Raw genomic sequence first — 27,751 nt, forward strand, 5'->3', positions numbered from 1 at the left:
TCACTAATACCGAAACGATCCTGGCGTCAGCTTTCCGCGTGAGTCGCGTTTGTCGCGGCACGTTCGAAGATTGCCGCCTTCGAAAATCGCGACCCTTTCGAACCGACGACCACGTGATCGCGGAGCGCTCGTCTCGTTCGTTTCGAATCGCGTCGAACGGACGCGGGAACCGAGAGAATAGCGGAGCGAAGCTCCGACAACGAGCGGAATCGGTATCCCTAGTTCCGGGGCGAAATCCTCTCGAGGCTGGATACTCACGCACCAGAACGGCATCGCTCCTGTAGATCGTGGCTACGTCCAGGTACCAATTAGAGGCTCCATTTGTGTCGGAGAGAAGCGAGTTCTTCCCTTGATGGAGGCACTGCGCGTCAGCCGGAAGAAACGCACCCCGAGCGGGCTTCCGTGGTCGGGAACCCAACGCGGATGGACGCGGACGGGACCAGGGGACTTCCGAGCACGTGGCTCTCGCCTCTCGCGTAACTCTCACGTTAACACGCCGATTGTCATCGCGACTGCTGCACCATCGGGGCAGGTCGTTGTTCCTGGCGGTGGCGCCAGGCAGCGCGGTTAGTCCTCCGCGAGAAGTCCCGGTTATCCGGCTCTTGCTCTCTCCCGTCGGCCGATCAGCGTCCGCTCCGCGTCCCGAAACATGAATGGAATGCTTCCCCTGGCGGCCGATGTACGCGAGAGAAGACGGCTCTGGAATGGAATGGGCCGGGAGAGTCTTCGGGCCAGGGCCGGATCATTATTGTCGGAGCCCTTCGTAGGGCGAGCAACGACCACCCGACGGCCAAGGGCTTCCACGGGCACCGGCGACCCCTGACCGCTCCGCGCGCCCCTTTCTCGCTCGTTCCACGCTCGAATTTCCGGGACGGAACCGCCGACGGCGGCTATCGGGGAAATTTTATTTGAAATTGAAATGAGAAATAACGAGGCGATACGCGCTCTATCCGGCCGGTCAAATCGATCGCGATAACGGGAACCCGAGCGTGGACGAAATACCGCTTGGAATGCCGATCGGGAGATAATGGAACATAGATTGGGCGATGCGAGGGATCGTTCGTTGTAACATAGGCTGCTCGTTCGCTGCATCGCGTTCAATCGCTTCGGTCGATGGGTTTCGTATGATTTTCATGAGGTTTGTACTTGATCCCGTCACCGTTACACTTCTCGCTCGTCGCTGGCGAATATCGATGCACCGTACGTGTCTCGTGTCCGTTTTTTCAACGCCCTGTATACGTGATACGAATTCTGGAGTCACGAGCCGGGCTCGCCGTTACGTGCCTACTCCGTTTCGTCGGATTAGTAGATCCGGTTGGAATTGCGTAGCGCGACGAGCTCGTTGAATCACGCTCGTAAATTTTTGGCAGGCTTCCCTCCGCGCCGGCCCTCGCCACGAGTTTCCGCGCCCGCGAGCCTACGCTTTTTGTTTTCCGATCGAGAGAGATGTCCGGCGCCGCGATCAACCGAGACGTCACTGTCGCGCGAGGACACGGGAGCGGGGTGGGAAATCATTTCGCGCATCTGCGTGTGACTAAGACGCGGTGCGACGTGCAGCAACGATTACGAGTATCTTGCGCGCCGTTCGAGCGATTCGCGCGGCGAGTTATCTCGCGTACCCGGTGAAAGGTAATAGCAGTTGAGATTTCTGCGAACGCGATGACGCGGGATGACAGACGGAGAGCCGGCGTCATCGTCGACGATTCGGCGATCATCGACTCGACTCTCTTTCCTCGCGAACCGCCGAGCCACGGCTCGGCGATGTTTCTGCTGTGGATACGAGAAGTTCGAATGGTCCAGAACGAGCAGTTGGACCCGATACGATACAGGAAGCGTCAGTTAAGTGAATAAGAAAATGAGAAGACCCTGAAAGACCGGATCGAGTACGAATGACTAGTTAACTCGTCTTCCGGAGTTAACAAAGTTAACCCCATGACTTATTCCTTAGCTGCGATCGATACGGTTAAATCTTTAATCATTTATGCGGAAAAGACGAAGTTTTCATGATTATTCTATGCCTACGTAAAAGTCAACGATTAATAGAAAATTATTCTTAAAAAGAATCGAATGACGCTCAGTCCTGTGAGATTCTTTAAAATTTCCATCGCGAGGTTCACGCGATAATCCAGGTCAAAGTGTCTTGGATTGTTCAATGTCGCACTCGGATCGTTCATTTCAACTGTCGTGCGTTCCTTAGTCATCGTAATACCGGCAACTCCGAAACTACGGGTGCACGGTTAAGAACTCCCCGTTAATCCTAATGTATTCGCAAGGTATTCCGGAAATATCCCGTCGACGTCGGCGCTGATACTGCCACGCGTGATTTTCCCTAAAGCGCATCGATGCTACATGCGATCGTTCACGGTGAGTAATCAGGAGTACGTGACTAAATGTGTTTTCCACGAACGGCATGGAACACATTATTACCTTCTCCGGGCTTACCGAGTCGCTCGATTATTATGGCTGGCCGGGGAAGGAAAATAGGATTTACGACACGGCTATTAACGCGGACGAGACGTTCCCTGTTGGAAAACACGGCGGCGTTCCGAATGGAAGGGCAATCGGGTTCCGTTAGGTGCCATATAACGAGAATTCGATGCACAGGCGAGGTGGTTGTCGCTTTGTGCCGCAGTCGCCCGTTAGATTATTGAAACAGTTCTGGCTGTTTGACCATATTCTGGAAAAACCACTGAGGAACCTGTACCTCGACGCGCCGCGTTATCCATAGATGGATGAATCCCGAGCAAAAACCGTTTCGAGCGGCATGGTGCGAATAAGAGGTTATTTCGGAATAGAACGAAAACGGAGTCCGAGCGAACAGCGACCGAAAATCGTACCGGTACTCCAGCGCCGACAGTTCGGCGAGGGAAAGAAGGAAACGCGTTACTCCGTCTACATCGAACGAATGAAGGATTATCGTTGTGCCTTCGATCGACCTCGAAATTCAGAGGCCGCCACCTGGAAGCCGCGTGCACCTGGCAAATTCTGGATAGTCCCGCATAGTATTTCGAAGCACAGAGGCAGAAGGAGCGAAAGGGAAAGGGAGGGGGAGCACAATGAACCGATTGTACACCCGCGAGCCCCACGGAATGCCACGGAAATGTGCATCTTATCGTCCGCGCTGCAACACTGCGCGTATCGACCCTGTCGCCGGCAGGCCGTCCTCTCGATTCACGTCGAGCCGAACCGCTAAAAATAATCCCCGGCCTTTCAGGCTGTCACCGTAACAGGCCCATCAATCCGTGGAACGAAACGGACTCGCCAACCGTTCGGCGCGATTCGAAACACGATTAATAATGCGACGAATTGATGCACGAAACGAATGGAATTCCATCGGAAGTTTCTACATTATTCATTACCCTGCACCGTGAAATTCTCTTCGCGATCCGCGGAACGTTTGAACCGCGCCGCGACGCATCAAGCGTGATATACCGATTCCTCGGGGTTAGATAACGTAACGATATCGCTTCGCACGCGCTGAACTTGCTCGTTGGAACACCATTATCGCCGTTGCATCGCCGCGCATGCACTACCGGTCGGACGCGGCGGCCGGTGCGATCGGCCCGAAAAGTCGCGACGATAAAGCAGCGGCGAATAAATAAAAAGCGAGCGGTGTCATAACCGGTCGGGAGTACGATGAACCACTCGCGACACGGTCCCTCCCCGGAACGAACCGAAGAATGGGACATTCCTCGGACGAGCGTGCTTAATTACCACTTTCGCCGGGGAGTCGCGGTTACCCGTGGGCCCGGCGAGGCCGCGAAAACGAGCGGTCGGTACCACCAGGACCGATTTCGGGCACTGGCTGCCGGCTACGTCGACCGGGCCCTTATTGTCGGACCCCGACACGCAGACATTGTTCCCGTCTATGCCACGGAACGCCTATGGCCCGGCCAAACTAGACGGCAGACTGGTTTTTGCCCAATTTAGATCCCCCATTGTTCGGCTGGCTTGGAATGAAAATAGAGAATACGCTGCCGGCTGTGTTCCGACCGTGTGTTGCATAGGAAAACGCGGATGGAGCGAGCCTGCTACGCTCCGAACGAAATCTAGTGACCGTTCAAGGTCGTTCTGCGGCTACCTCTATCAAATCGGCTGGATCCTCCCCCAAACGCTATCTTTTGTGCAGCGAATCGATCGTTAGACCGTTTCGTCTAACGAAATTGTTTTTGTATGCGATGAACGCGCCGGTGCATCGATTCACTTAAAGGTTCACCGTTCAACGTTGGTACGTGTTTCTAAATGAGATTCAGTTAGTCTCGTACACTGCAGTGAAGCGGAAATTACATTTAAACCCTTGATCTGCCGAGCGCGAAACGCTCGGATTATCGGCAACAGAGATCTATCTAACCGGTGAACGGTTACTGGACCGGCTGCCTCATCGACCGCGGTTCACGCTGCACGCGCACCTGATCGAATTCGTCAAGGCGTTCTTAGAATTCGCGGCGCGTTTGTTGAACACCGGGGAACGTTAATTAACAGTGACATATAATTCCGAGTACCGGTTGAATCGAGCGCAAGCTCTATCGAGCCGAACGTTGAATATTTAAACGTTCGTCGAAGCACGGCGCGCAGTCATGATATAAGATATATTCTGTTCCATGAACCGGTCGAAGTAATGAAACGATTTTCATTCTATTATTCCCACCCGGATGAGGATGAGTTCCTGACCGCGTAATTTCATGGATACTTGCCCAGGGGGCTGCCCGTTATACAGAGATGCAATTTTAATTCCCTATGCGGCGTGTGTTGCGACCACGGGCAAGCATGCCGGTCGCTCGAACTTTGAGAATAGGAAAAAGGCGCGCCCGAGCTACGTGAGGTCAATGGGTAAATGGACTTCTCGCACGCCGGGATAACACTCTCGGGGAATTCTAATCGGAACCTGGAAAAATCACGGACCGGCTCGGATTCAGTGAAATATCCTTTGTATACACGCGAATAAGACACGTCTACCAGAACCGACGGAATTCATTGGGATTCCAGTTGAATTTTAAATTCAGATCATTGGCCAATTAAATTTATGCTTGGGCGGGAGAGGTGAAATGTTCCGTGAATTTCGAGCAGTCCGGTCGATCGCTTTAAAACCTAGAAAATCCGAAACACGCGCGACGTTCGAACGTTTCGAGCGAGATCGTTCGAATTCCATACCGCGCAATGTTTCTGCCAACAAATAAGGTAGCGGGCGAGTTATTCCGCGCGCAGGAAGATCGAAGATTACGCTGCAACCTCTGCAACCATCCGTCGCCCCGAAGATCAATGTTGCTCGACCGATCGGGGAAGGCAGTCCCGCGCATTCCAGCCTGGTTTCACCATACCGAGAAGGAGGAAGGAGGAGGAAGAAGCAGAAAATGAAGGGTCGCGGCCGTGCAACTACGCGCGAACATTACGCCGGCCCATGAAGGAACGACCGAGACATCTCGGAGAAACTCCTTTTTCCGCGAGAGTCGCACCTGTTGAACTTTCATAAGCTAACGACTCTCCCGTTAAATCGCTGTAAGAGTTTTTCGTCGTTTTCTAGGCTGCGAACGTTACGTAACTTTCGGCTTTCGAGAATAAATTTCCAATAGAAACTCATCGCGATGGATTGAAGAGAGTTTATAGCATTCGGTTACGCTTCATCATATCCAACGGCAGAAATTCCGAAGTTATTCGCGATGTCGCTCGGCGAACTCGACGGACCCTTGAAATCTCTACAAAGAGGAACGCCGCTATCTTTTTCATCGAGCCCGATCATTTATCTTCGGCGAGACATCTGTTTCCTGGACACCTTAACGCGAGACGGCTTCGTTGATTCGGCGAACCGGCCTACAAGAACGCGTTTCATTTTCTGATCTTATCGATAACTCGGGGTAAAAGGGACTCCGGGGGTATCCCGTCGCGTCGGGTCGCAGCTTCCTTCCCGAACGGAACGTTGCACCTGTAACTTTTCAGCGACGCGATTCGGAGCCGATTAATTCCTCGTGGCAGCGTTCTGGCAGCCGAGTCCCGTTACCCGCACATGCACGCGCTTTCGTGCGAGGACTCCGCGCGATCGGCCGCGTCCGAGACGCTCGATCCGTTTCGTTGGATTCTCGTTAGTCTACGGAAAAAAGTTCGTTTCCCTTTCGCGGCAGGACGCCCCGGGAAAAAGAGAAGATAACGAGGAACGCTCGGCTGGAAAATGGGCGCTAGTCGCGGTGCCGGCGTGGCGCGGCGCGGCGCGGCGCGATGGCCGCACAGGTAGCAGCCACGGTCCGCCGAGGAAACCGCGCAACGGGAGAAAGAGAAAAGGGGAATCACCTTGCGAGTAACGCGGACAAAGGCAACGATGGAGCGAAGCTCGCGGGACGGGCCGAAGGTCCCGAAAGAATCGGAAGGTAGGTCGAGGTAAAGCAGACGCCGCCGTCAAAACGGCGACGAAACGCGCGGACGGGGACGATGGAACAGTTCGCAGGGAAGAGGAATGGTTGATCGGAGAGAGCCAGGGCTGCCCGAGGAAACGGGACAGAGCGAGGGAGAGAGAGAAATTTCGTAGGAGAGAGGGGAGCACGGGAGTTGAGTGGACGGTGGAGGCCAGCATGGTGGAAGTCGAGCCACGAAGACGTGACGTATACACTCCAGAAGAGCGTGGTATAGTGCACCATGGTGTGTAGCATGGCATAGTTAAAGTGGGAGAAACTGTGTATGACCGTCCACACCGTAAGCCAGTCCCGTGTGAACGACCGTGAAGCGAACCTCGAACGAAACTCGATCAAGCCGTTGAAGGTTTTCTGTTCCCTTCGGGTTCCTCCTTCTCGGCGCGGCTCGATCGAGCCGAATCGTTCGACCAGTACGAGGTGTCGCGGCGAGAACTCTGCCCGAGGAACAGAAATTTCACAGTGCTCGGAAAGTTGGATGGTCTCCCGACGCCGATTCCCTGTTAATACGGTAACGCCGGTTCCGAGAGGGATGGCTGATTCGACTCTTTGTGGCTAGTGATCGAAATTAACCGAGTGATTCTTGTGATAGAGGGTGAAGTGATTCGCGCGAAGCGAAGAGGAAATATTACCGATAATGTAAGGAGTGCGGAGGAACCGGCAGGCAGAGCAGAGAAGATATTCCGCCTCGGTATGAAAGAAAGTTCGGGGTATCGTTAGGCACACGAAATCGCGTGGGACTGGAGCGCTGTTTCGAAATTCGAGGATCGGAGTGAAACTTTTCTAATAAGGACACAGGTGTGTACGACGTCGACCCGCATCGCACGGTGAAACGCCGGGCAGATTGTCGCCGGGAGCCGGGGCCTGGAAAGCGGAATAGCAGGAAGGAAAAGAAGCTGCGATTGAGGGATACGAAGGCCGGGAAATCGAGGAAAAGGTGAGCGAAACCGGTGGCATACCGTGACGGCCGAAAAGCTGACGCGCACACCGGACCTATCCGCGACCAAGTAGGTCAACCGGCGTGCGCGAGAGTGCGAGACCGAATAAAGGAGAGGAAAAAAGGCGTATCGGTAGGGAAGGATACGGGGCAGGAGAAACGAAAGAAGAATGGCGAGCAGCCGGGGGAATCAAAGTTTCCACGATGCTCGTCGTTTTTACACGGCATAAGTTCGCGATCCAAAATGGCGGCGATCGGTTGGTACCGTGGCACGTTTCACGACGATAAAGACTGGTCCAGCCATCGGCACTCCTGAGGAGAGATCCTTCCAACGTGTCCTTGACATCAGCCCGACCTTGATCGACAGGAGTAACCGCGGCCCAACGTTCCACCGCAACGCGCCAAAGGAGCCAGGATGGCGGGACACTCGAGACTGACGGTCCTGGAGACCTTGTTCCTCTTAGCTTTCGTAGGTAAGATCGCGAATTTCCAAATGTTCCTCGCGCTCGCTGGAAAATCAGCTAACCGGCACTAGAATCTCTTTGCGAGGTGCGTAGGGAATTATGCGTGAACCTTGTGTTGTTGTGAGAAGCGTTCGCAGAATGCGAGGCAATTAAGGTCAACTGCCGAGGATTCTGGTATCGTTCCAAATTCCTGCGGCGTGGATATCGCGCGTATTCGATTCATCTTCACGGCGCTTAATTTCCTGCGGAGGTCCGCGATCCGAGTCAGGAGGCGGCATGGAATCCCGACGACTGGGATCATTCGGGGCATACTTTCGAAGCGATCTCGCAAGCTTCACGGCGCTAATGATCGTCGCGAATCGCATCGCGACGAGAAACCGTGACGATCGGAACAGATTCTGTCTCTGGCCGATCGTCGTTATCCGCGCGAGACAACGAATGCCCGACGAATTAATGCCTGAACCTGCTCGATAGGCGTTTAAACCAGCCACGCGCGGCCGAATCCGAAACCGGTATCTTGACCTCTGTCGAAAATTTCATGTCGTTCGGCGAGTTTCTTGGAGCAACGAGCGGACCGTTCGTCTTCGAGACTTCCGCTCGGCCGCGCGGCGGTAATCTCGTTTCGGGATTCCGCGCGCAACATTCCCGACAACTCTTGCACCCCCTTGACTCCCAGCGAGAAGGTGGAGCAGTGGACTCGGCCGTAATTGCCGCAGAGACTGGTAACATACGATGATTTACCATTTCTGCGATTGCGGATACGTAAGTAGGTGTACGCATCCGGTTCCGGATAAGTTGCCGCGCAGGCGCCCATCGCGGAGAATTAACTATTTACCATGAGAATCTTGGAAACGTGACGCGAAGTTTACAACCGGAGCGACTATCGTGGAAACTTGAAAACCAGAGGTTCGTCGACCCGACGGGGAGCTGTCTCGCGTATAAATATTTAAAAGTGGAGGAAAGCTCGCGGTAATTGCCTTCTCGCCGGTGCGAAGACCATTGGCTCTCTCCGTCATGCGCGTTAATTAGAAACGAACACGTTGCAGGGGAAAAACCTGGTGAAATTTTTAGGCGACTCGTTTATTTCACCTAAAGCAGACGTCATAGGCCCGTCCGAGAAACGACAGAGGAGAAAGCTGAGAGAGCATGACGTGCATTCGTTGCCTGGCACGTACCTGTTACTTTATCATTTTCACATCCCGAAATGAAACGTACGCTCGACGAGGCCGGTGTGAATAATCTTCGACGCGCAACGACGGGAAGCCAAGAAATTCCAACGACTCGGCGAATTTTGATTCGACCGGGTCATTGGCTTATGCAAATTGATTATTTCTCGAGACCTAGGTGCGGTTCGGCTCATCAAGGTTTCGCAGTCGTCGACCCGTAACCGCTCCACGATGAACGAAGGCCCATAGAATTTTGATGAGTTTTTTTTTCCTGATCCCGTCTCCGGCGCGAGCGCCTCATTTTACGCAACGCGTCGAAGTCTCGTAATAATCGGCGCGCGATCGCTACCGCGGATCAACAACGACACGACGCAAACGCGAACGGAAAGTTTCGTCACCGGACTTTCGCCCAGCCGTGTTCTCCGTGAAAGTGTCACGAAATCGTCGCGCGCGGCGGAACGTGGAGCCGATTGGTTCACCGAGCAGGATTTCGTCTGCTCGAGGATGACGGAAAACGCTCCTCGAAACGCACGTCGCGCGGACGTCGCGTAACGTAACCCTTCCACGAAATAACTTTCACGCGAACATTTCGAAACGTTCACAGCCGGTCGGACCGAGGATCCTATTCCGATGCGCAAACGGAAGATCGATCGTGGAATTCCCGGGGAACACGTGTCCGGCGAGCGGACAGCATCCGTACACCTGCCGAATCTCGCAGGGGAGCTACGAAATGTCGCGTTCGCCGGCGAAAAGAATAAATATTGGGCTGGAATGGTGTACCGTTAACTCTGCCGTTACCGCCTCGAGAGACAGCGCATAGCTCGGTCTACGCTTCCACGGATAAACCCCATCGACGTTTCTTTCTTCTTGCCACGAGCCAGACGTAGTTAGAATTGCGTCACGGGGTCACGGTATACCCCGGTGGCTATAGGCAAACATCGAATCCACGCGTACCGGCGATATTCGCGGCTCGCCCCGTGTCGCTGGAGGGTAACGGTCGCTTCACCTATTCCACAATCGATAACGCTGCTATCGATCCGACGCCGGAAGCGGCGCGGAGATGATTCGTAAAGAGCGGAGTACCTTAATCGCCGCGGCGAAGGTGAACGACGTGGAAGAAGGAAACGCGGCCGTGGATCGCGTACACGCGGCATTCCATTAGCGGAATCCGGAGGCGGTGGATATCATCGTTGCATACATACCTCGGCTGGCGATCGATGGTATCCAGAACCGGTAATCATTTTTCCCGTCGCGTCGCACGTAAGACGCGAACTGTGTTACCTCGTTACCTCGTGAGACGCATGTTTACCGTGAACTTCACGCGACGACGTTCCTGCGTTTTCTCGAAGTCGCTCGCCTGTGAAGCGGCGAACAGTTTACCAACCGCTCCCATCTACCTCCGCGATAAAACCCGATAACTCGCGTAAAGTGTCACGGTCAGGAGTAAAAAGGAGATCGAGTGGGAGGCCGCGGAATCGAAATAGCTATCGGAATTCGAATCGCCCCCAGCCGGCGATTTCATTAATCCTCGAGCGCGACTCCGGTTAGTCGGAATAACAGCCGCCCGCGAGTTTCCTCGGCGAGGATACCCGGCTCCTGCGCGTCCGATCCAGGACGCTCGAGGTTCGAAACCTGACCAGCAGGAGGCTGCATTCCGCGCGTCGCGACAGAATCAACCATGCGATTCACCTACATTCTCACGGCATCCCTGCGCGACGCTCTCACGTTGGGAAGGTTATGGTGTTCACGCGAACACACCGTTACTCAAGCGAACAGCTGCCTGCGTTTATAATTGTCCTCCCGGGAACACCGCGAACCGAGTCGGAAACGAAAGTCCTGGCGCAGGACGTTCGAACCGAATCGGTCGGGGACGCGGCTTTCTCGCGGCGACGCGATCGAAAGGAAACCGGCGATTAATTAAGGCCGCTCGAATTAGACGCGATTTCCAAAGAGATCGTCGCCGTCGACGCTCGGAGTTTCCGATAGGATTCATCGCGGACCTGGTTGCTCCGGTGCCCGGTTGCGCCGCAATTTACCTAGATTCTCACGCAACCTCGTAACGTCGAAACCTCGACAGCACGTCGACTGGCGAACCGAGCTCTCCACTTCACGGTAATGTCAGCTACAACAGAAACCGTAATCTCGCCGGCGATAATAACGCGTCCTCGCCGGCGCAACAATGCGTCTGCATCTCCATAATGGAACGAGGATAACTGAATTAGCTTGCGCGAGCCTATCGCGACGGAGCTAACTGTAGATCTAGCTTCTCCAGCCGGGGATTTCAATAGTATTACACGTTAGAACATTTTAATAAGCATTAATAACGCGCCGACACGCGAGACGCGGTAATGCTAGTGCGCGTCGTTCTCTTCTACGATCGAGTCGGTTGCAACGCTGACACGTCGCTATGATTCTTCTGAACGGACAATGATCGGATACCCTCTAAGACGTGAAACTGATGCCCGCTGCATCGGCCGTTCCTTTTTCCGCTGTTTCCACGCGAGTCGAAGAGAGAACATCGGGAGCACGATGCTCGCCGAGTAGAACGAGGCGGCGGTTGAACTTAATTACGATCGCGGGTGGGCATTTGTTTGGAAATCACGTCGCTCGGTGCGCCGCCTAATGAGCAATTAGCGAATTAGAGTTACGGAAATGAAAATCGTCGTTTTGCAACAGCGTACCACGGCCGGCGCGGTCAACGTTCCGTCACCCTTGCCCGACAGCAGCGCGACCGAAAGCTCGATCGAAACAAGAAGCGCGCCGATACGCTCCTTACGATCCAGGATATGGTTAATTAACAATTAGCTATAGGTGGAGGACTGTTGCGACCGCAACGAACCGTGGCGATATAAATCGTACAGAAGTTACTCGCGGCAGGCAAGCAGAACGAGGAAAGGATAACGATTAACTCTTCGATGATCGTTAGTATAATGCTACGAATTGGTCAGCTGTGTAACGAATTGAATAAAAAACTTCGCGTGCGCGGTGTCTCGTGAAAGGTTCGAGAGACGGTGAAAGGTCTGGAAAGAAGGGAAAAGTCCGACAGGAAAAATGCCGCGCCGTAATACGAACGCACTTTCTAAGGAACAAAGCTGAACTTTTCGCCCGTAACCGGCTACTTTCGACGAGATCGAGACCCGCCTCGTTCCGCGGACCAGTCCGGCGATCGGAACGATTAGTCGTGCAGGCCAGAATCGCGGGTTTCCATCTGCGATATTCAGGACAGCCGATCGTTACAATCGAGCCCCGACGATCTGTACACAAGGCTCGGCCGCCATCGTAGTTTCACTCAAATTGCTTCGCGCGTCGCTGAATTGCTGCATGGAAATCTCCCCATTGTTTCTGTCCCGGCCACCACGGAATTTTAATGCTGGAACTGTACCCGGGCACGACCGTAAAATACGCGGAGGCACGCGTCCGCCTAACTAGTCGCAATAAAAGTGATATCGAGATAATCGTAAATGCCGGGGGGAATGCGCGATAGAGATAAACTGCGCGAGGATAGATCGAGAGAGAGAGAATTCGAGGCTTCTCCGAACGGCGCGCGATATCCCCCGAGTAACACGAGGATCGCGGCTCCCTTGAAGCGATCGAGAGGAATCTATACAATGTCGATGAACCTTTTTCCCTCGCGACAAGGCGGAAGAGGCGACGCGAAGAACGAGAAAGGGTACGGAGAAACCGGCGGCACGGAGGCAGAGAGAGAAGGAGAGTAGTAATTTCATACGCGTCACGTCCACGGTTGGTCAAACCACTCGATACCGGCCTCGAGAATGTCAACCGTTCAAGTACCGTTTTCCTTCCCGATCGGCCGTGGATCTTCTCGATTTTTTGCGGCCCTCGATCGCGACCCCTCCACCGATTCTACGCGATAGCGCTGCGTTTCTTGCAGTTACCGCGAAATCGTTTAAGCAGCCGATCGACGGCCGACGGATGGATCGCGTAACTCAGCGAGACGCTTTCGTCGCGTCCGTATCGCAGCGTTCGATACTATTCCAGAGATATGCGTCCAATCGAACGAGAACGAACGAAAAAAGCCACGAGGTCCACGAATACCGTTCGACGCGAAATCGGCCGGCCTCCCTCGAATCGTGCGGCGGACGCGTTTCTTACGTATACGTCGAAGGTCTCGTTCCACCGTCTTAATCACGATACGATTATCCATCTCCTTGTAGGGCAATTACGGGCTTCGGTGGGCGATGAGGCGCGCTCCTTGAACTCGCCGCACGCCGTGGCTCTCCGTTTTCCGTGCACGAACGCGCTCGCGAAATTTATGCGATGCACTGCCCGCTAAATTGCTGTATCGAACTGTGCGCAGGTGTGTCGGCTATCCAAAACGATCGAACGTCCTCCCGTTCCTCCCGGGAAGACATAATTCTTAGCGGCAGCGAGTACAGAGAACCGGAGAGGACGTCCAGCGTGTTCCATCGCGATGGATCGCCGACATTCCAGAGGACGATCCCAGCCTTGCAGCTGGAGAGCTCGAAGAGCGTCGCAGGCTTCGAAAAGAACGACGTCAGGTTCGAGGGTACCGGCCACGGGGAGGCTATCGACGAGCTGACATCCTCGAAACACGTCGACCAGATCGACGGGAACAACATAGAAGTGAAGCCGGCCGAGTATTATCGGTGAGTCCATTAATCATTCTTACTGTCGTTCGCAGTTCTGGTTCATTATCTCGAGTCGCACGTTTCTAACGTTCTCGGACCCACTGTCTCGTGCAGCATAGCGCCGACAACGAGCGACACCAGGTCGGGGGAAGGGCAAGGGGCTCCGCAGGGACCAAAACTCTTGTCGGAGCCCCACCAGCTGGTTGGAGAGTCGAACCAACGGGCACAGTACCTGCAGGCGCACTACCTCGATCAACAAAGACAGCCTCGCCAAGAGACCCCCAGGATCTATAGCGAACACGCTCCGCCGCCGATCCTGCAGACCGCAACTCCGGGACAGAGGCAAGCGAATCCTGACATTCAAGACATCATCACTGGCATCGTCAAACTCCTCAACGGGAACGTGAACGTCGCCGCCAACACGGTTAGGCCTCTGCGACCGATCCAAGCGACTAGGTACGTCGAAACGCGGCTTCCATGGCCTGCTGTCTCGTGATCTCTCAATGGGAAACATGGCATTTCCTTTTCGCAGGATCAACAATAGAGGTCCGCCAAGAATATCCGATGTCCCGCCTCTGCCTCCCGATTTCGATACACCTGGAATGAATCCGCCACCTCCGCCGGATCATCCTTACCCATTCGAGAAGCCTCCGGCCCCCGAAAGACCGGTGGTCAATCAGCTGCCGCCCGAGAGGCCTGTCAGACCTTTCGTCAACGGAGTTCCGCTGCCGGAACAGATCGTGCCTCAAGGAAATCGTCCTTGGAACTGGAATCGACCTGGTAATGTCGGAAGTTCCATATGCTGCGTGTCTAGAACTCGTGTTCTTAATCGTTTCGGTGCTAATTCGATCGTGTTGGGCGTGCAGGAGGAAACAGGCGACCGATCCCGCCCTACAAACCATTGCCGCCGACCTTGGACTCCACTTTCCATCGGGAGAAGGATCACGACAAGTATCCAGATAAATCTCAATTCGGCCCGAATCGCGGAGATGAAACGGCGGAATCTTCTACCAAGAAGGAGGACAACGACCGCAACGAGGCTACCACGAACAGTCTGGACGATATGAAGAACCACGAGGAGAGTGTCAATCACAACGACAAGAACAGCGATTCGAAACATTCGGAAGGCGAGGATTCAGCGAAGAAGGAAAACAAACCTCAGTCTCCGTCCAAGGAGAATAGAATAAGCACCGAGAAGCCGTCGACGCCTGGGTCGGAGTCTAGTCAATCCAATCAGGTGAGCGACGCGAAGAACGAGGACTCCCCGAAGCCTGTGATACCTTTGGAAATCAAACCGACGAAGTCCTCGAAGATCAGCGAACACAGGAATTCCACTTCTAGCGTAAATAACGAGAAACCCGGGGACAAGTCGATAATCAACAAAACGCCTACCAAATCCGTCTCGACGCTGAATATCGAGACCAGCTCGTCGGTCCAGGTGATCGAACCCACGACGACGAAGCTCGTTCAGTCGACGACAGTACCGACCGATAATGCTCCGAGTAATTTACCGAGTACGTCGGCAACGATAACTTTGGAGCCGAGCAAATCGCCGGATTTCGAGAACACGATGAGCCCGTCGAGCGTTTCAACTCCCACGGAAACTCTGCCTTCGACTTTCACCAAGCCTACGCCTAGCACAGAGAAAACCGTGATCCACACGCCAGCCAACGCGTTCACCAAAAACACAGGTAGGGAGGAGGCTCGCAGGGGAATCAATCTTTCTGATCCTCTAAAGCGGCCGTATCGCAATCAATCTATAATGAATTCCTCCGGCGACCTCCGCGGAGAAGTACGGTTAATTAGTCTCCTTTGTAGACCCTATCAGCCGTCATGGTCAATTAATTTCCTTTGTAGCCCCAACGGATCGCTATGCCTACCGACCCCGACCTGGAATCGTTCTCGACGATACCTTGGATTACACAGGATCCCAAGGACTAGCTACCCAACGACCCTACTCTCCGCCGAGACATCCGCCTATCGGTGATATTTTTGATGTCACGGTCTCGGCTATCCAAGGTCCCGGCGGCGGAGGCACCGGTAAACACCGACACGTTCAATTGCGCGAAACCTACGCCGACAGTTTCCCTGTATCCCCTTTTTTCCTTTGACCAGGGGAAGGCGTGAGGGTGCCGATAAACGGTGGGAGTGCGGACGTGATACTAACGTCCGCGGTTGAAGGCCAGGGGTTCGTCAGTATCGACGGGAAGCGAACGTATTTGAACTTGTTCGAAAATTCGGATAGAACTTCGACGCACGTGCAGCCGCAGCCCCAACCGACTAGAACGCAACCACCAGCCGTAGTTGGCACAGGGTTAGTACTCCTGCAACAACGGTAGGGAACATAGTTAACCTAATACAGTGTAATCATCGATTCCCCGCGTGTCCACAGATTCGCAGTTCCCCAGCCGGATCCGCCGACGGCAAGCCCGAGACCAACCGGGCCAATTCGAAGACTAACTTTCCACAGAAGACCCACCCAACCACCGGTCAGAATAGACACTTGCATCGTGGGAGACACCAGCACTTGCGACGTTAGCCAACACGAGGCTTGCGCCACTGTTCAAGGAGTGTCCGCGTGTCACTGCAAGCCGGGATACGCCAGGCTGCAGCATTCGTTGCCTTGCAAAAGTTCGTGCAGATTCGTACCTATCGTAACTACCGTTAATTACTGTCGGCCGTATGCAAAACTAGAGATTTTTGTTGACAGAAATCATAAGTATCGTAGTATCCATCCGAGTAGACAAGATCTACGATAGGAAAGTCGTCTGGGACAGAGGATTCACCGATAAAGACTCCGAACCTTATCAGACATTGTCCTACGAAGCGAATCGAGCTGTGAGTCGAGCTGATCTCAGTAGAAACGAATCGAAGAGCGAAGTGGAAGTTCAAGGGAATTCACCTTTAAATTTTCCAGATCGAATCCGCCATGTCGATGACACCGTTTTCGGACGAATACATGGGCTCCTCGGTAAACGGCGTGTACCAGGGCGACGTCAGTCAGGGGCAAGGGGGAGTCTTCGTGAACGCAACTTTGAAACTCACTTACGAGCCGAGAACAATCAGACCAAGCTTGGCGGGGGAACTGCAGAGGCACTTGCTCGGTGTTATTCACAGGAGGAGCAATAACATTGGGAACAGCGCGCTTTACGTTGACAGCCCACCTGGATCTATATCGAACTTGCAAGGTTTACATCCGAACAATAAAAAAGAAACTGCTGCAGATAGAAAATTGCAACGAGAAGGAACAACCGGTACTTTACATTTTCAGACCTGGACGAGTGTGCCTCGTCGGAACTGAACGACTGTCATTCGTCGGCGACCTGCACGAACAATTGGGGCGGATTCACCTGCGCGTGCAACCCAGGATTGAAGGATCCGCACAAGGACGATCCGAACGAGTCAGGAAGAACGTGCATCTCGTGTCCCTCGACTTACTGCAACAATCGAGGCTCGTGCTCGTACCAGGGCGATCATATGCAGTGCACGTGAGTATATTAATATCGGATCGCAATAAGGGTTCGCGGGTCCCTTCCGGTGACCTTGTATCAGCTAGGCCCTACAAGAGTTTCCGGACGATTAATTCGTTCTGTTCGCAGGTGCACTGGAAATTATTACGGTGCTCAGTGCGAGGTCGACGGAGAGGTTCTAGGGGTAGCAATAGGAGCGTCAGTAGCAGCTTTAATAATTATAGTCTTAACGCTGGTGTGTCTCGTCATGTGGAGGTAAGAATAATAATGTCCCCGACACGCCTACGTTTATCAATTGACTACCTTCGTATTATTAATAACGCGCGTTACAGTCGAAGGTGGTCGCGGGAACAGAAATCGATCGGCTCGCCGGTCTACGGGTACATTCAGGGTGGCATCCCTGGTACCCTTCCGGGAACGCTGGCTAGGGTCGGATCTGTGGGCACCCTGGCTTCTGTAAAGCAAGGGCCACCGACTAATTTGCCACCCTACATGTGGGCGCATTTTGGAGACCATATGGCGACGGCCAACGTATACGCGGTGAGGAGAATCATTGTTTCAGGCACTCTCAATCCATTAACCGAGTTGTTAACGCTAGGTTTACGGAACGCGTCAAATTGACGCATACTGGATTTTAGAAATATTATTTTGTAAACGTTTACGCCGATTTTGATTGATGCGATCACACTGATATGCACCCCAATTACCTACTATCAAATCTCCAGTTTCCACAATCGAAATAAACGAGCATCAATTCTTTTAGCAATAATAGAATGAAGTGTACTATAAATGCTCGTAAACCTAGTGTTAAATCGTTTTTTTTTTTTGTTGATTTAGACGGAGCCGATGGGTCCAACCAGGCCGAGCTCAGCGGTGTTCGGTTACCCACCCATCAACGTCCATGGAACGTTACCACCGGTGCCGCTGCCGAGACTCCAGCCACCGTTGAGATCGAGACAAAGACATCAACCAGATCCGGACAGCTCGGATTCCGAGCCACAGGATAAGGACAGGGCCGATTTGATCCCGCAAAATAGCGGTTTTCACGTTCCTAGGCCAAAGTCTAGGTCATCTTTAGCTGTGAGTGTTGCCGGATCGTTTCCCGCCGTGTTTCACGCTAAAGGTACACTACGAAATTTCTCTTTGGTTTCAGAATCAAAGCGGAATCTACAATGACGTAGAGTACGACCAAGGTGACGTGCACCATTTATCGAAAAACAATATCCCGATGTCTACCTACAGGCCGTACTATCGGACGTGAGAACCGAGGAGAAAGTAATTTAGTTATAAATTGTGACTTGTACCCCGGTTACTTAAAACGAAAAGAACTGACAGCGTGGAGTATTAGGTGTTAAACGTAAGCGGCCGCCAGTGGTTCGTATTAAGCGGTTGATTTGCCAATGTCGGCGAAACTTCTGATAGAATAAGCTCTCGGAAGTCTTTGATGTTGTGTTAATAGAGATTCGCATCGATGCAAGTCAGTCTTAGCGTTACTCGATTCCTGGCGACTAATTTGTTATTATTATAGATATTTATTATCCTAGCACTACTCTCGGAATGATGTATGAAAACCCCCAAAAAATGATATTAAGGCTGTTTCGTGAGAACTTATCAAACGAAGGGTGCATACTGAAAGTCTAGTATTAAAATGATGGCTCCTTTTAATTATTATTTAGTCTAATACTCGTGTTGCAAATGTAATAATTTATATTCTACGGATCAGCGGCAAGGTGTCGACGAAAATCAGATGCAATTTTCACACGTTCTATTCTCCTTGTCGTCACAGTTTTCTTTTTTTTCTCGACACCGAACGCTACACCGATGAACGAACGACAACTGAGCACGTCATATCGCTTATCGTATGTAAATGTTAAGAGTTTACCGCTAACTAAGGATCCTATCAGCGTGGAGGATCGAAGGACAGTATACAGTCGTACCGGCGAGCGATCGCCGGCACGACAAATATTCGCAATTCACCATGTAACTTCTGTAATTGTACATTATATATTTTTGCAAATTGAATACAATATACATTTGAAAATCCATGCGCGTCATTGTTTCTCTTGAAACTCTCCGATGCCCAAGGTACGGTCCGAACGATTGTTCAACCGGGTCGAACGCCGAAAATACTGTGCGCGTAATGAGCAAAAACGTTAAAACCACTTTGCGTGTGTATCGGTAACTTCGGTAACGAACATCGAGTATCTCGTGACAAGACGAACGGATTTATAGAAAAATCGTTTGTGCGACAGAAAGTAACGGTCGACGCTTGGTATTTGATAGTGTTTAACATTCAAAGAAGGAAACTGTTCGTCGCGTCGAAGGAAGTAATGTGATTATACGCTTTAACGCTTCGATTACCATTCGGAAGTGTATCCTCATTTTTTTTTTTCTCTCCTTCATTCTTTTGTGTGCAACTTTTGCTTCCTGCGTTCATCGTGTCAGTGACAAAGTATGGCACCTGACCAAGGAAAAAGGGAGGTGGACCTTGGAGCACGTGACGATTCATTTATATAGAGTCTGCAAAAGTACATTCATAAGATTCCAAGCGGAGACGAACGGAGTGCATCCATTTAATATTATAATAACTTATCGTAGACTCGAAAGATGAAGTTTATAAAGAGATTTTCTTCCGCCGTTTCGTATATATATATATATTTTTTTTTTGTTTTTTTTTGTGAACATGCGGGAATCGTGATAAAAGATTTGTGATCCTCAGAGTCCTATCCGTAAATGTATATCGCAGAATGAGAATGATAAGAAAATACGTCACCGAACGTCGACAAATATATATGTATATATAAAACATTGTATAATTCAACATTTCTCGGCTAAACTCTCTTATCGTATCGAAATTGATATAATATATATATATTTATTTATTTATTTATTTATATATAATTAAATATATCAATATAATAAATATGAAATATTGATAAATATATATTTATATAATTATCATCACTGCCGGTGATAATGCAATAATTCCTTCTGATATATTCAGCAATATCGTCAACGATAGAGAGATTAGGTCTATCTTCCTCCGTTTTTCTATCCCGTTAATCGAAGATATTACACGCTAGAAGGATCGGTCCCGGGTTTTCCACATACGATACGACGCCGGTGTGTTCCTGTGTGAAAACGATGAGGGCTGTTCCCCGTGCTCGATTTTCGGTGACTAGATATATAGTTTCTTCGGAGTCGCAGCGAACACGCAGCCGCTCGCGTGTACACGCGGATCGAAGAGAAACATATGTCGATGAGAAAAGACAAAGAGAATTAGTGAAAGATACTGGAAGGCAAAGAGTGGACGAACTCTTAAACTATCGACAAGACCGACGGTTCTTCGTCTTCATGGATCGATCGAGGAATCCTTCCTCGTCCTGCCTTGTACACCGACGAACCGACGGTCCAGCTTGCGTTCGCTCGTCGGACAACATTCTCGAAATGATCACCGCCGTTTAATAGCTTGAAAGAGTCTACAGATCGCGCAACAGGCAAGAATAGCGATAGTTTGTTATTTCTCTTTGTTGTTCACCAAGATTTCGTTGTTCACACCCGAGATATCCAGTGGATTCACGCGTTCGTTGACTCGTTGAAGACGATCTTTCGATGTGGGCAATTGGTCGTGCGGGGCTGCGGTCCCCTCCGCTTCTTTTCCTACGGTTTCGTCGCGGGTATCCGCGTCGACGAGCGAACGCACCGTTTTTTTAAGCATTAGTTTCATAGTATACAAACAGTAGACAAGTATAGCTTGTAGGTATTCAAAGTAGAAAGTGTAAAGTATCACAAGAATTACAATAATCGTAATATAATATTACATTATCTCAGAAAGATCAAGTTCCTCCTGCTGTTACTCGTATCGATTGCGCAATAATGGTAAGCGCGTTCAGTCGCGCCTGTGTCGCGGACGCGCTCCGCACGGGTATAACACGATCCTCGAGGAGCTCCCTGCGGTCCTCCTCGCGGTGCCGGAGCGAGTCGTCCGTTAAATACAATCAGTCTTTAGACACAATAACGATAACGATACAATACCATCGATAGAACAAAGCCGTGACAAAGATTCATTCACGAATGCATGGTGGAACGTATGTACGAAGACGAGGACACTTATAAACCACACGACTCGAAACTTGGAATACGGTCGATCGTAACGTGGTAGCACACTCTAACTGAGACGGAACGGTCTCCGCGACACTCTGCAAAAAAGACTTTTAAAAAGAGAGGAAACAAACATTTCAGCATAGCCTAGAAATATAACGAGCAAATACTTGTGACGAAGACTTGTTTTGAAGGGGAGAAAAGGCAACGCAGATCACGATAATTGTTCGCGGCGCAATATCCAGCGAAATCACGCGACCGCGAGGCTCGCGTAATCGAGACGACGCGATTCTGTTATCCATTTTCTCCGCCGGTACATGTAAGATTTTGATTTCAATGCGGATACGAAAGTTACAAACGCGTTGCTCTGGAACCGGACGATTACTCGAACAAGTCGCCGCTCTCGATCGTAATCACTTCGGGTGAGTTGCTCGATTAAGTGGCAAGATCGAGGCGTGACAAGGGTATAAGTAAAAATCAACGGATGGAAGGGAACGTGTCTCGGGAGAGCAAACAATCGGTTCCGTTTTTTTTTCGGGTCGACAACGATCGGAGCAACGTTATCACGAAATTTTGACCGAATGCGTCAGCTCGGGAGAAATTGCATGCACCTACCAATTCCCTTAGGCCATACGAGCGATTCTGACGGTGGAAATGTCAAAACAAACGATCGGTTACCCTGCGGAAACTTACTTAGTGGTACATTTAAGTCGCCGTCGGTTGTGACTGGGGGGCACGGGGTGCCTTTGCGTTCGCGTTCGGCCTATGAAATCGGTCGAAAAATTGTTCTAATGACAATACGATGCCGAAACCTGTCCCTGGCTCGGTGTTAATAAAGGAATCCAAGTTGCTTTTACACGCTGCAAGAGTCGCAGAGCAAACCAAAAACAAAAAAGAGAAACGTTCATCAGAATGTGGACTACTCCGATAGAGTAATTAAGCTGCAGCTAGAACGCCCCCGTTAAACGGGGCGAAAAAATTGCCTATCCGAGATAAACGTACTTGCTGTGGAGATCGGTGGATAATCTGGCGGTGTCTTGATCCACGTCCCGTCCTCGCGTTTCATGTGATGCCGATCCGACGCGAACTCTCGCAAGTACACGCTGGCTGGTACCACACGGAATCTCCTGTGATGCTCCGGTTGCACCACATCGTCCGACCTGTACGTTTCCATCGCGTATTTCCAAAAATGGGTTGGAAAAGGCAACGCACTATCTAAGTCGTAAACGACTGCCCTTTCGTCGGGTGCGTAGATAAGGATTACGTGGTAGTCCTATGAATATAACAAACAAACACGTTGTCTCTCCCCCAAACAACATGGGAAAAAAAGGAAAAGAGAAAAAGATAGAAAGGAAGAAGCTCGAACGAGACCGTAGCAGCTTCTAGCGTTATCTTTTCCTTTTATTTCTCTATCTTCAGCAAACAAACTGACCCAAACTACGAGCTTATCCTCGTCCTTTCCTGCCCGTTGTCGCCAAAGTGGAACGCTACGCCAAGGGTTGCTCACGAATGCAACATAGCAATGCTGTAATTGCGATGCGTGTCTCCTGGCTACGTCCTGACACAGCTTCCATACATTCTCCTCGCTAGAATAACACAGTTGATTCTTGCTGAGGAGCGTGTCCGAGGAATGGTTCGTTCGGTTCTCCTGTTAACCGGGCATCGACGAGTTAACTCGTCCTCCGTACAGACTCGAACTCGACCCATCGTTTCATGTATACCAATTGTCGAACGATCCCCCGGTTAACAGGTTGAACGCGACGGTTACACGGTGCAGCAACGTGAGCGCAGATGAAAGAGTGACTCAAAACACACCGAGCAAAGAATGATCCTCCGGCGTGGAAATAAATTGGAAACGTGAACAAACATTTTCCACGAACCCGTTTAATAGAGTAGCGTGAAGTGCATGGAGGTCGAGAACGCAGGTGTGTACAAGAGAGCGAGGCGACCGGTGGAACGTCAGCGGAACGTATGTGCAAGCGAACGTATATAAATCTATTCCATAACGAAGCGTGGCGTGAAAATATTGTTGAACTCGGATGATCGATGACGGGTATCGCGAACACGCTGAAAGCTTTGCGACACACCGGATGGTAATGAGAGGCCTGGATACGGAGGTCGGATGATTAAGATACGGCTGGTTCTGCCAGGCGTGTGCGCGCTGTTAAAAAAAGAGCCTGGATTTGCGTTCGTGTTACGCGAAGCACAGTCGTGTCGCGCGAATTATCCGCTAACAGCATGCATTATTAATCGAAAGTAACGTCGTGGGGCCGCGTATTCCCGGCGTACACAGCGATAACAAAGGCGAAATTATGAATTCTAGCAAGAAGCGGGGAGTTACACGTAACGCGCGGGACTTTTCAAAGCCGTACAGCAAGAGAGAAAGGGAAAGAGCGTGATACGGTGCACCGTGATTCGTAGGTATTTCATACCGTTCCAAAGATGGCGGCAGCATATCGCACTGCCGTCTCTGTACTACTGCATCGTATCGATCCATCACGGGGATGAATACCGCAATACGACACGTTTATTCCCGCGAATCGATAAAATTTCCCGTGCGCTATGTAAAAGCCGGCGATGACCGACTATGATCACTTACCAATAGCAACTCGTGTACACGCACTCTGATGCTTTCGGGAAAAGCTGCAGTAGCGGCTTCGCGTGCCCGGCTTCACGAGGCTCCACGGCCATTCTTTGTTTAGAAACTTGGCTCGCTCGTACCAACACAAAATCCGAGAGTATTCTCAGGAATAGAATAAATCGGAGGACAAGGGGACCCGCAACTCGGATCATTAGAACGTCTGCGCTCCCTGAGCCGGTGAACCGTACGCGAACATCGTCACCGATTGGCCGGATGATCAATCTGGTCAACTTGAGATACTCAAATCGGACCCGTACATCCGACCACTCGAAACAACATTGTTTGACTGCCGCTGCTCGCTGCTGCCGCTCTATGTGGCCTTCCCTACATCCAACTCGCCTCTAGCACCTGGGACGTTGCGGCAACACGCACGCGCCAAACACAGTCGATTTAAATCACTCGACTCGCAGCAACGGGAAACTTCCTATAAAATGCATACATACATTTTGCAAACCGGCTGCCGTTGCTCTTGCGCGCCGCTCTCGTTTCACGCGACAACTTCCCTGCGACGGGGAAACGATTCGTCGCGCAGATGATCAACCGAGATTTACGGAACCATGGCCGCCATACGGCACTGCGGGCTTATCACGAATGATGATACTCGTTTAGTACAACCGAGAACTACTCGACGGTGACTTGCATTTCTCGGTTCCGATGCGATCTACTCGGAAACTTATCGGATTTCGTTCTACGAATTTTAGGTTTCGGCTGAACTTTTGTCACGTTCTATTCGAGTATTAGGGGCAGGGCTGTTTAGATAGCTTCGAACTTGTAAAATTATCAAATTCCAGCTACTCTTGATACCGTCTAAACATAGATGTACACATGTTGTGCGCAAAAAGTATTCTTATCGTGTCCGAGTACGTTCGCGATTTCCTTGAACAGCAGAGATAGTTTCGATACTTTCTCGTTAAACCTTGAACGCTTCTGCTATCAAGCTACCATCGTTTGTAACCCTAAATAAACAAACAATTATTGCGTACCCTTATACGGTCAATTATGTCGCTTGCGCATCGAGAGGGTCCGTTGAAAAATCGATTAAGTGTTACATCTAAAGTTAGTAAGTCCACGACTGACCGTGAACTTTGAATATCGCAGAAATATATCACGTGCGTCACAACACGAGATCCAGTCAACTCAAAGGTGAAAATTCGTGTCTGTTGTGCCAGTGATAGCGACAACAAAATTTTCCGTGTGATAAAAATCGACGTATCGTGGTACGGACTGATTTCATTTTTCTAAAGGATTTCCATATCTCTCGGAAAAATGGCAATGAACGCAGCGAGAGCGGTTCTTAAACAAACGAGAACCGCCTTGTTCATATGCGACGTTCAAGAAAAGATCGTTAAGGCTATATCCGATTTCGACAAAATCTCGCAAAACTCGGTGAAACTGGTAAATATGTAAAATACCATGAATAATATCAGTAAACGCACAATTCGAATGATTTCTTAACACTCCTATACTTAGCACTGAAGGATATTTCTTAAATTTATGTGCATATTAAGTTTACGTTCAAGCGACGTAAGAAAATATTTAACGTTTGCAGATGTCTGCTTCGTTTAACGTTCCACTTACGATATTAATTATATTCAGTAACTTGATACTTACATTAAAACTCTTTTCGTGTAGATTAAATTGTATATATTATGCTCAGATAAAGGCGTTAAAGCTCTTGGAAATTCCTATGATAGTCTCCGAACAAAATCCGAAGTCGTTAGGTAAAACGATTTCGGAATTTGATATTTCCGGTGCCAAAGGACCGTTCGCAAAAACTACGTTTAGTATGTGTACACCTGAAGTAAGTCAGAGAACTACTGTGTTGAATCTATGATTATTTTTCATTCGGTTGTTTTGGTAATTTTCCTCTTTTTGGTTATATCAGATAAACAAAGAGCTTTCTACAGTCTGTTCTGGTGAAAAACCAGAAGCAATTATCTTAATTGGTCTTGAGACTCATGTGTGCATAGAGAACACAGCGATGGACTTGAAACAAAGTGGATATGAAGTACACACTGTTGCAGATTGTTGCAGTTCGCGTACTAGAGAGGATAGATTGCTTGCTTTAGAGGTAAAAACAAATGTGAACTATAATCCTATACATTAGATTATAACATGTAAATTAAATTATGTTAACAGAGGATGAGAGGCATGGGCTGTCATATAACTACTGCAGAGAATGTTATTTTTAAATTATTGGGAAGTGCAGATCACAAGGAGTTTAAAAATATTCTACGTTTAATAAAGACACCGTCATTGTCTACAGGACTTAGCCCAAAATTATAAACTATAAGGAATAAAGACTTCAATGTGCCATAGTCGGTTCTCATGACCAACAAGGTTATATTTTTATAAAAATTGTCCAATTATTAAATACCACATAAAGGTTCATAATTCTCGTTAGAGCGGTTTATTCGTACATTAATACTTTTTAGGTAAAGATACAAGAATTAAGAAGAAACCTAACAATTTAATTTTTCCCAGTTGAACCAAAACCTCCTTCTCCTCTTTCTGTATCATTTAAAGTGTCTACCTCCTCTAATCCTGGATAAACAACTCTTTCACAAATCAATTGTGCTATACGATCACCTGGAGATACTTTAAAGTCTTGATCACTGAGATTAAATAGCACAACCCCCACATTTCCTCTACATAAAAAAAAAAAATAATAAATTAAAATATGTTTAACATAAATGTATTTTTGTATCTTAATAATATAGGTAATAAGATTTCAATCAATATTCACAGAACCTTTATTTAATTCTATTCTAAGGCAATTCTTAATAGAGAATATGCTTTCTGAATAATTTATGGTTTTGTAAGACAGTGAATCCTTACGACAAATTATAATCTACTTATGATTGACAAGGTACTTACCGGTAATCCGCATCAATCACCCCGGCACCTACGTCTATATGATTTTTCCATGCCAGACCAGAACGTGGTGCGATTCTTCCGTAAGTGCCTTCAGGAACTTCGACTTGTAAATCAGTTTTGATTAGTTCTTTACCACGAGCTGGTATAACGTATTCATAAGCACTGTTAAATAATGAATGAAAATGATAAAGCTATTGTATACACGGTGGATCGTGAAAATTGTCGAAAATACCTTCTTAAATCGTATCCAGCAGCAAATTTGGATCCTCTCATTGGGGCATACGCTTTGTCAGACAGTTTTGCGTACTTCAATGTATCTGAGGACTTTGTATTAGTCATTTTGTGTTTGTTCAATGTTTTCACTAGACGTTTGAAATCGAACTGCGAGTTGTAACGAAAATGGAACATCCTTGCAGGGTGTTTTACCGCGCTTTTATTACAGGAAGTGTTACACCATGAAAGGGAAATCAATTTTTTCTTCATTAAAAAAGAATTCTGCGCTATAAACTTTTGTGCAAGGACTGATTATAATTATTCCTTTCATTACTTGCATATAGTAGTTGAAACAATGTTCTAATGTCATTCACAGATGTTAACAAATATTTGTGAATCCGGTCCGCGAAATTTAACACGCTGAGTGTTACGAGAATATGGGGTTTTATATTTTTTATTTGTTTGTAGTAAAGATAAGGAATTATTAATTATTTAGTATTGCAGTTCTTATGGTATACTATTATTTAGTGACTTACAGTACTAATCATTTTTATATAATATCAATCATCTTATATATTATCACTTTCGAGCAATTTAAAATTTCTGTTATCGATGGCCACCATATAGCAGTCAACGTGCTAAAAGGTTTTATTTGATGCTGCCATTAAATGTTGCTGTTATAACCTTACTTATTGCAGGATGTGTTCTCTACGTTCAAATAAACGAATATTGTTGCAGATACAGTACATTATTGTAAACAGTGTAAATACGCGTATTGCGTTGACTTTAGGTATTTATTTATTCTGTAATATAAAAATTAATATAAACTCTGATTCATCGTCCAATGAGATTTTCTGTCTGTTTCTAAATTGCC

The 27,751-nt window shown here is 49.5% G+C and overlaps 4 protein-coding genes across 7 annotated transcripts in view; 2 read left to right on the top strand and 2 right to left on the bottom strand.

Annotated features, from left to right (window-relative positions):
- Nucleotides 1-21,962, bottom strand: part of LOC116426869 (Cyclin-dependent kinase 4) — a 29,504-nt gene extending 7,542 nt beyond the window's left edge. The window contains exon 1 of one of the 3 annotated variants that reach the window (XM_031976483.2): nt 21,840-21,962. The gene's annotated coding sequence lies outside the window, so the exon portion shown is untranslated. Of the gene's footprint in view, nt 1-258; nt 281-10,167; nt 10,326-21,839 lie in introns of those variants that run through there. The other 2 variants (XM_031976481.2, XM_076374057.1) reach the window with 2 other exon arrangements.
- pwn (calcium-binding EGF-like domain-containing protein pawn) lies at nt 6,478-19,282 on the top strand. Its single transcript, XM_076374191.1, has 15 exons — nt 6,478-7,808; nt 13,284-13,593; nt 13,690-14,031; nt 14,108-14,355; nt 14,442-15,266; nt 15,433-15,615; nt 15,691-15,889; nt 15,968-16,206; nt 16,286-16,413; nt 16,493-16,763; nt 16,847-17,063; nt 17,175-17,300; nt 17,378-17,585; nt 17,883-18,125; nt 18,199-19,282. The coding sequence occupies exons 1-15, from the start codon at nt 7,751-7,753 to the stop codon at nt 18,304-18,306; spliced, it is 3,705 nt and encodes a 1,234-aa protein (XP_076230306.1). The 5' UTR covers nt 6,478-7,750; the 3' UTR covers nt 18,307-19,282.
- On the bottom strand, nt 19,027-27,723 carry LOC116426875 (protein N-terminal glutamine amidohydrolase). The gene is made up of 5 exons (XM_031976499.2): nt 26,897-27,723; nt 26,665-26,826; nt 22,579-22,732; nt 22,149-22,419; nt 19,027-22,006 (listed from the first exon to the last, which is right to left on the bottom strand). Exons 1-5 carry the CDS (start codon nt 27,145-27,147, stop codon nt 21,852-21,854), a joined length of 993 nt encoding a protein of 330 aa, XP_031832359.1. The 5' UTR covers nt 27,148-27,723; the 3' UTR covers nt 19,027-21,851.
- LOC116426870 (isochorismatase domain-containing protein 2) lies at nt 24,381-26,457 on the top strand. Of its 2 annotated transcripts, XR_004234990.2 has the most exons (5): nt 24,381-25,182; nt 25,445-25,588; nt 25,673-25,858; nt 25,927-26,127; nt 26,223-26,457. XR_004234990.2 is itself a non-coding variant. In XM_031976490.2 (4 exons), exons 1-4 carry the CDS (start codon nt 25,054-25,056, stop codon nt 26,071-26,073), a joined length of 606 nt encoding a protein of 201 aa, XP_031832350.1. In that variant the 5' UTR covers nt 24,381-25,053; the 3' UTR covers nt 26,074-26,181. The 2 variants fall into 2 exon arrangements, 1 of the variants encoding a protein (XP_031832350.1); XM_031976490.2 differs by lacking the exon at nt 26,223-26,457 and having other exon boundaries at nt 25,927-26,181.
- Nucleotides 27,724-27,751: the final 28 nt, after the last annotated feature.

This window comes from Nomia melanderi, chromosome 1 (genome assembly GCF_051020985.1).
Source record: "Nomia melanderi isolate GNS246 chromosome 1, iyNomMela1, whole genome shotgun sequence".
Taxonomy (NCBI): domain Eukaryota; kingdom Metazoa; phylum Arthropoda; class Insecta; order Hymenoptera; family Halictidae; genus Nomia; species Nomia melanderi.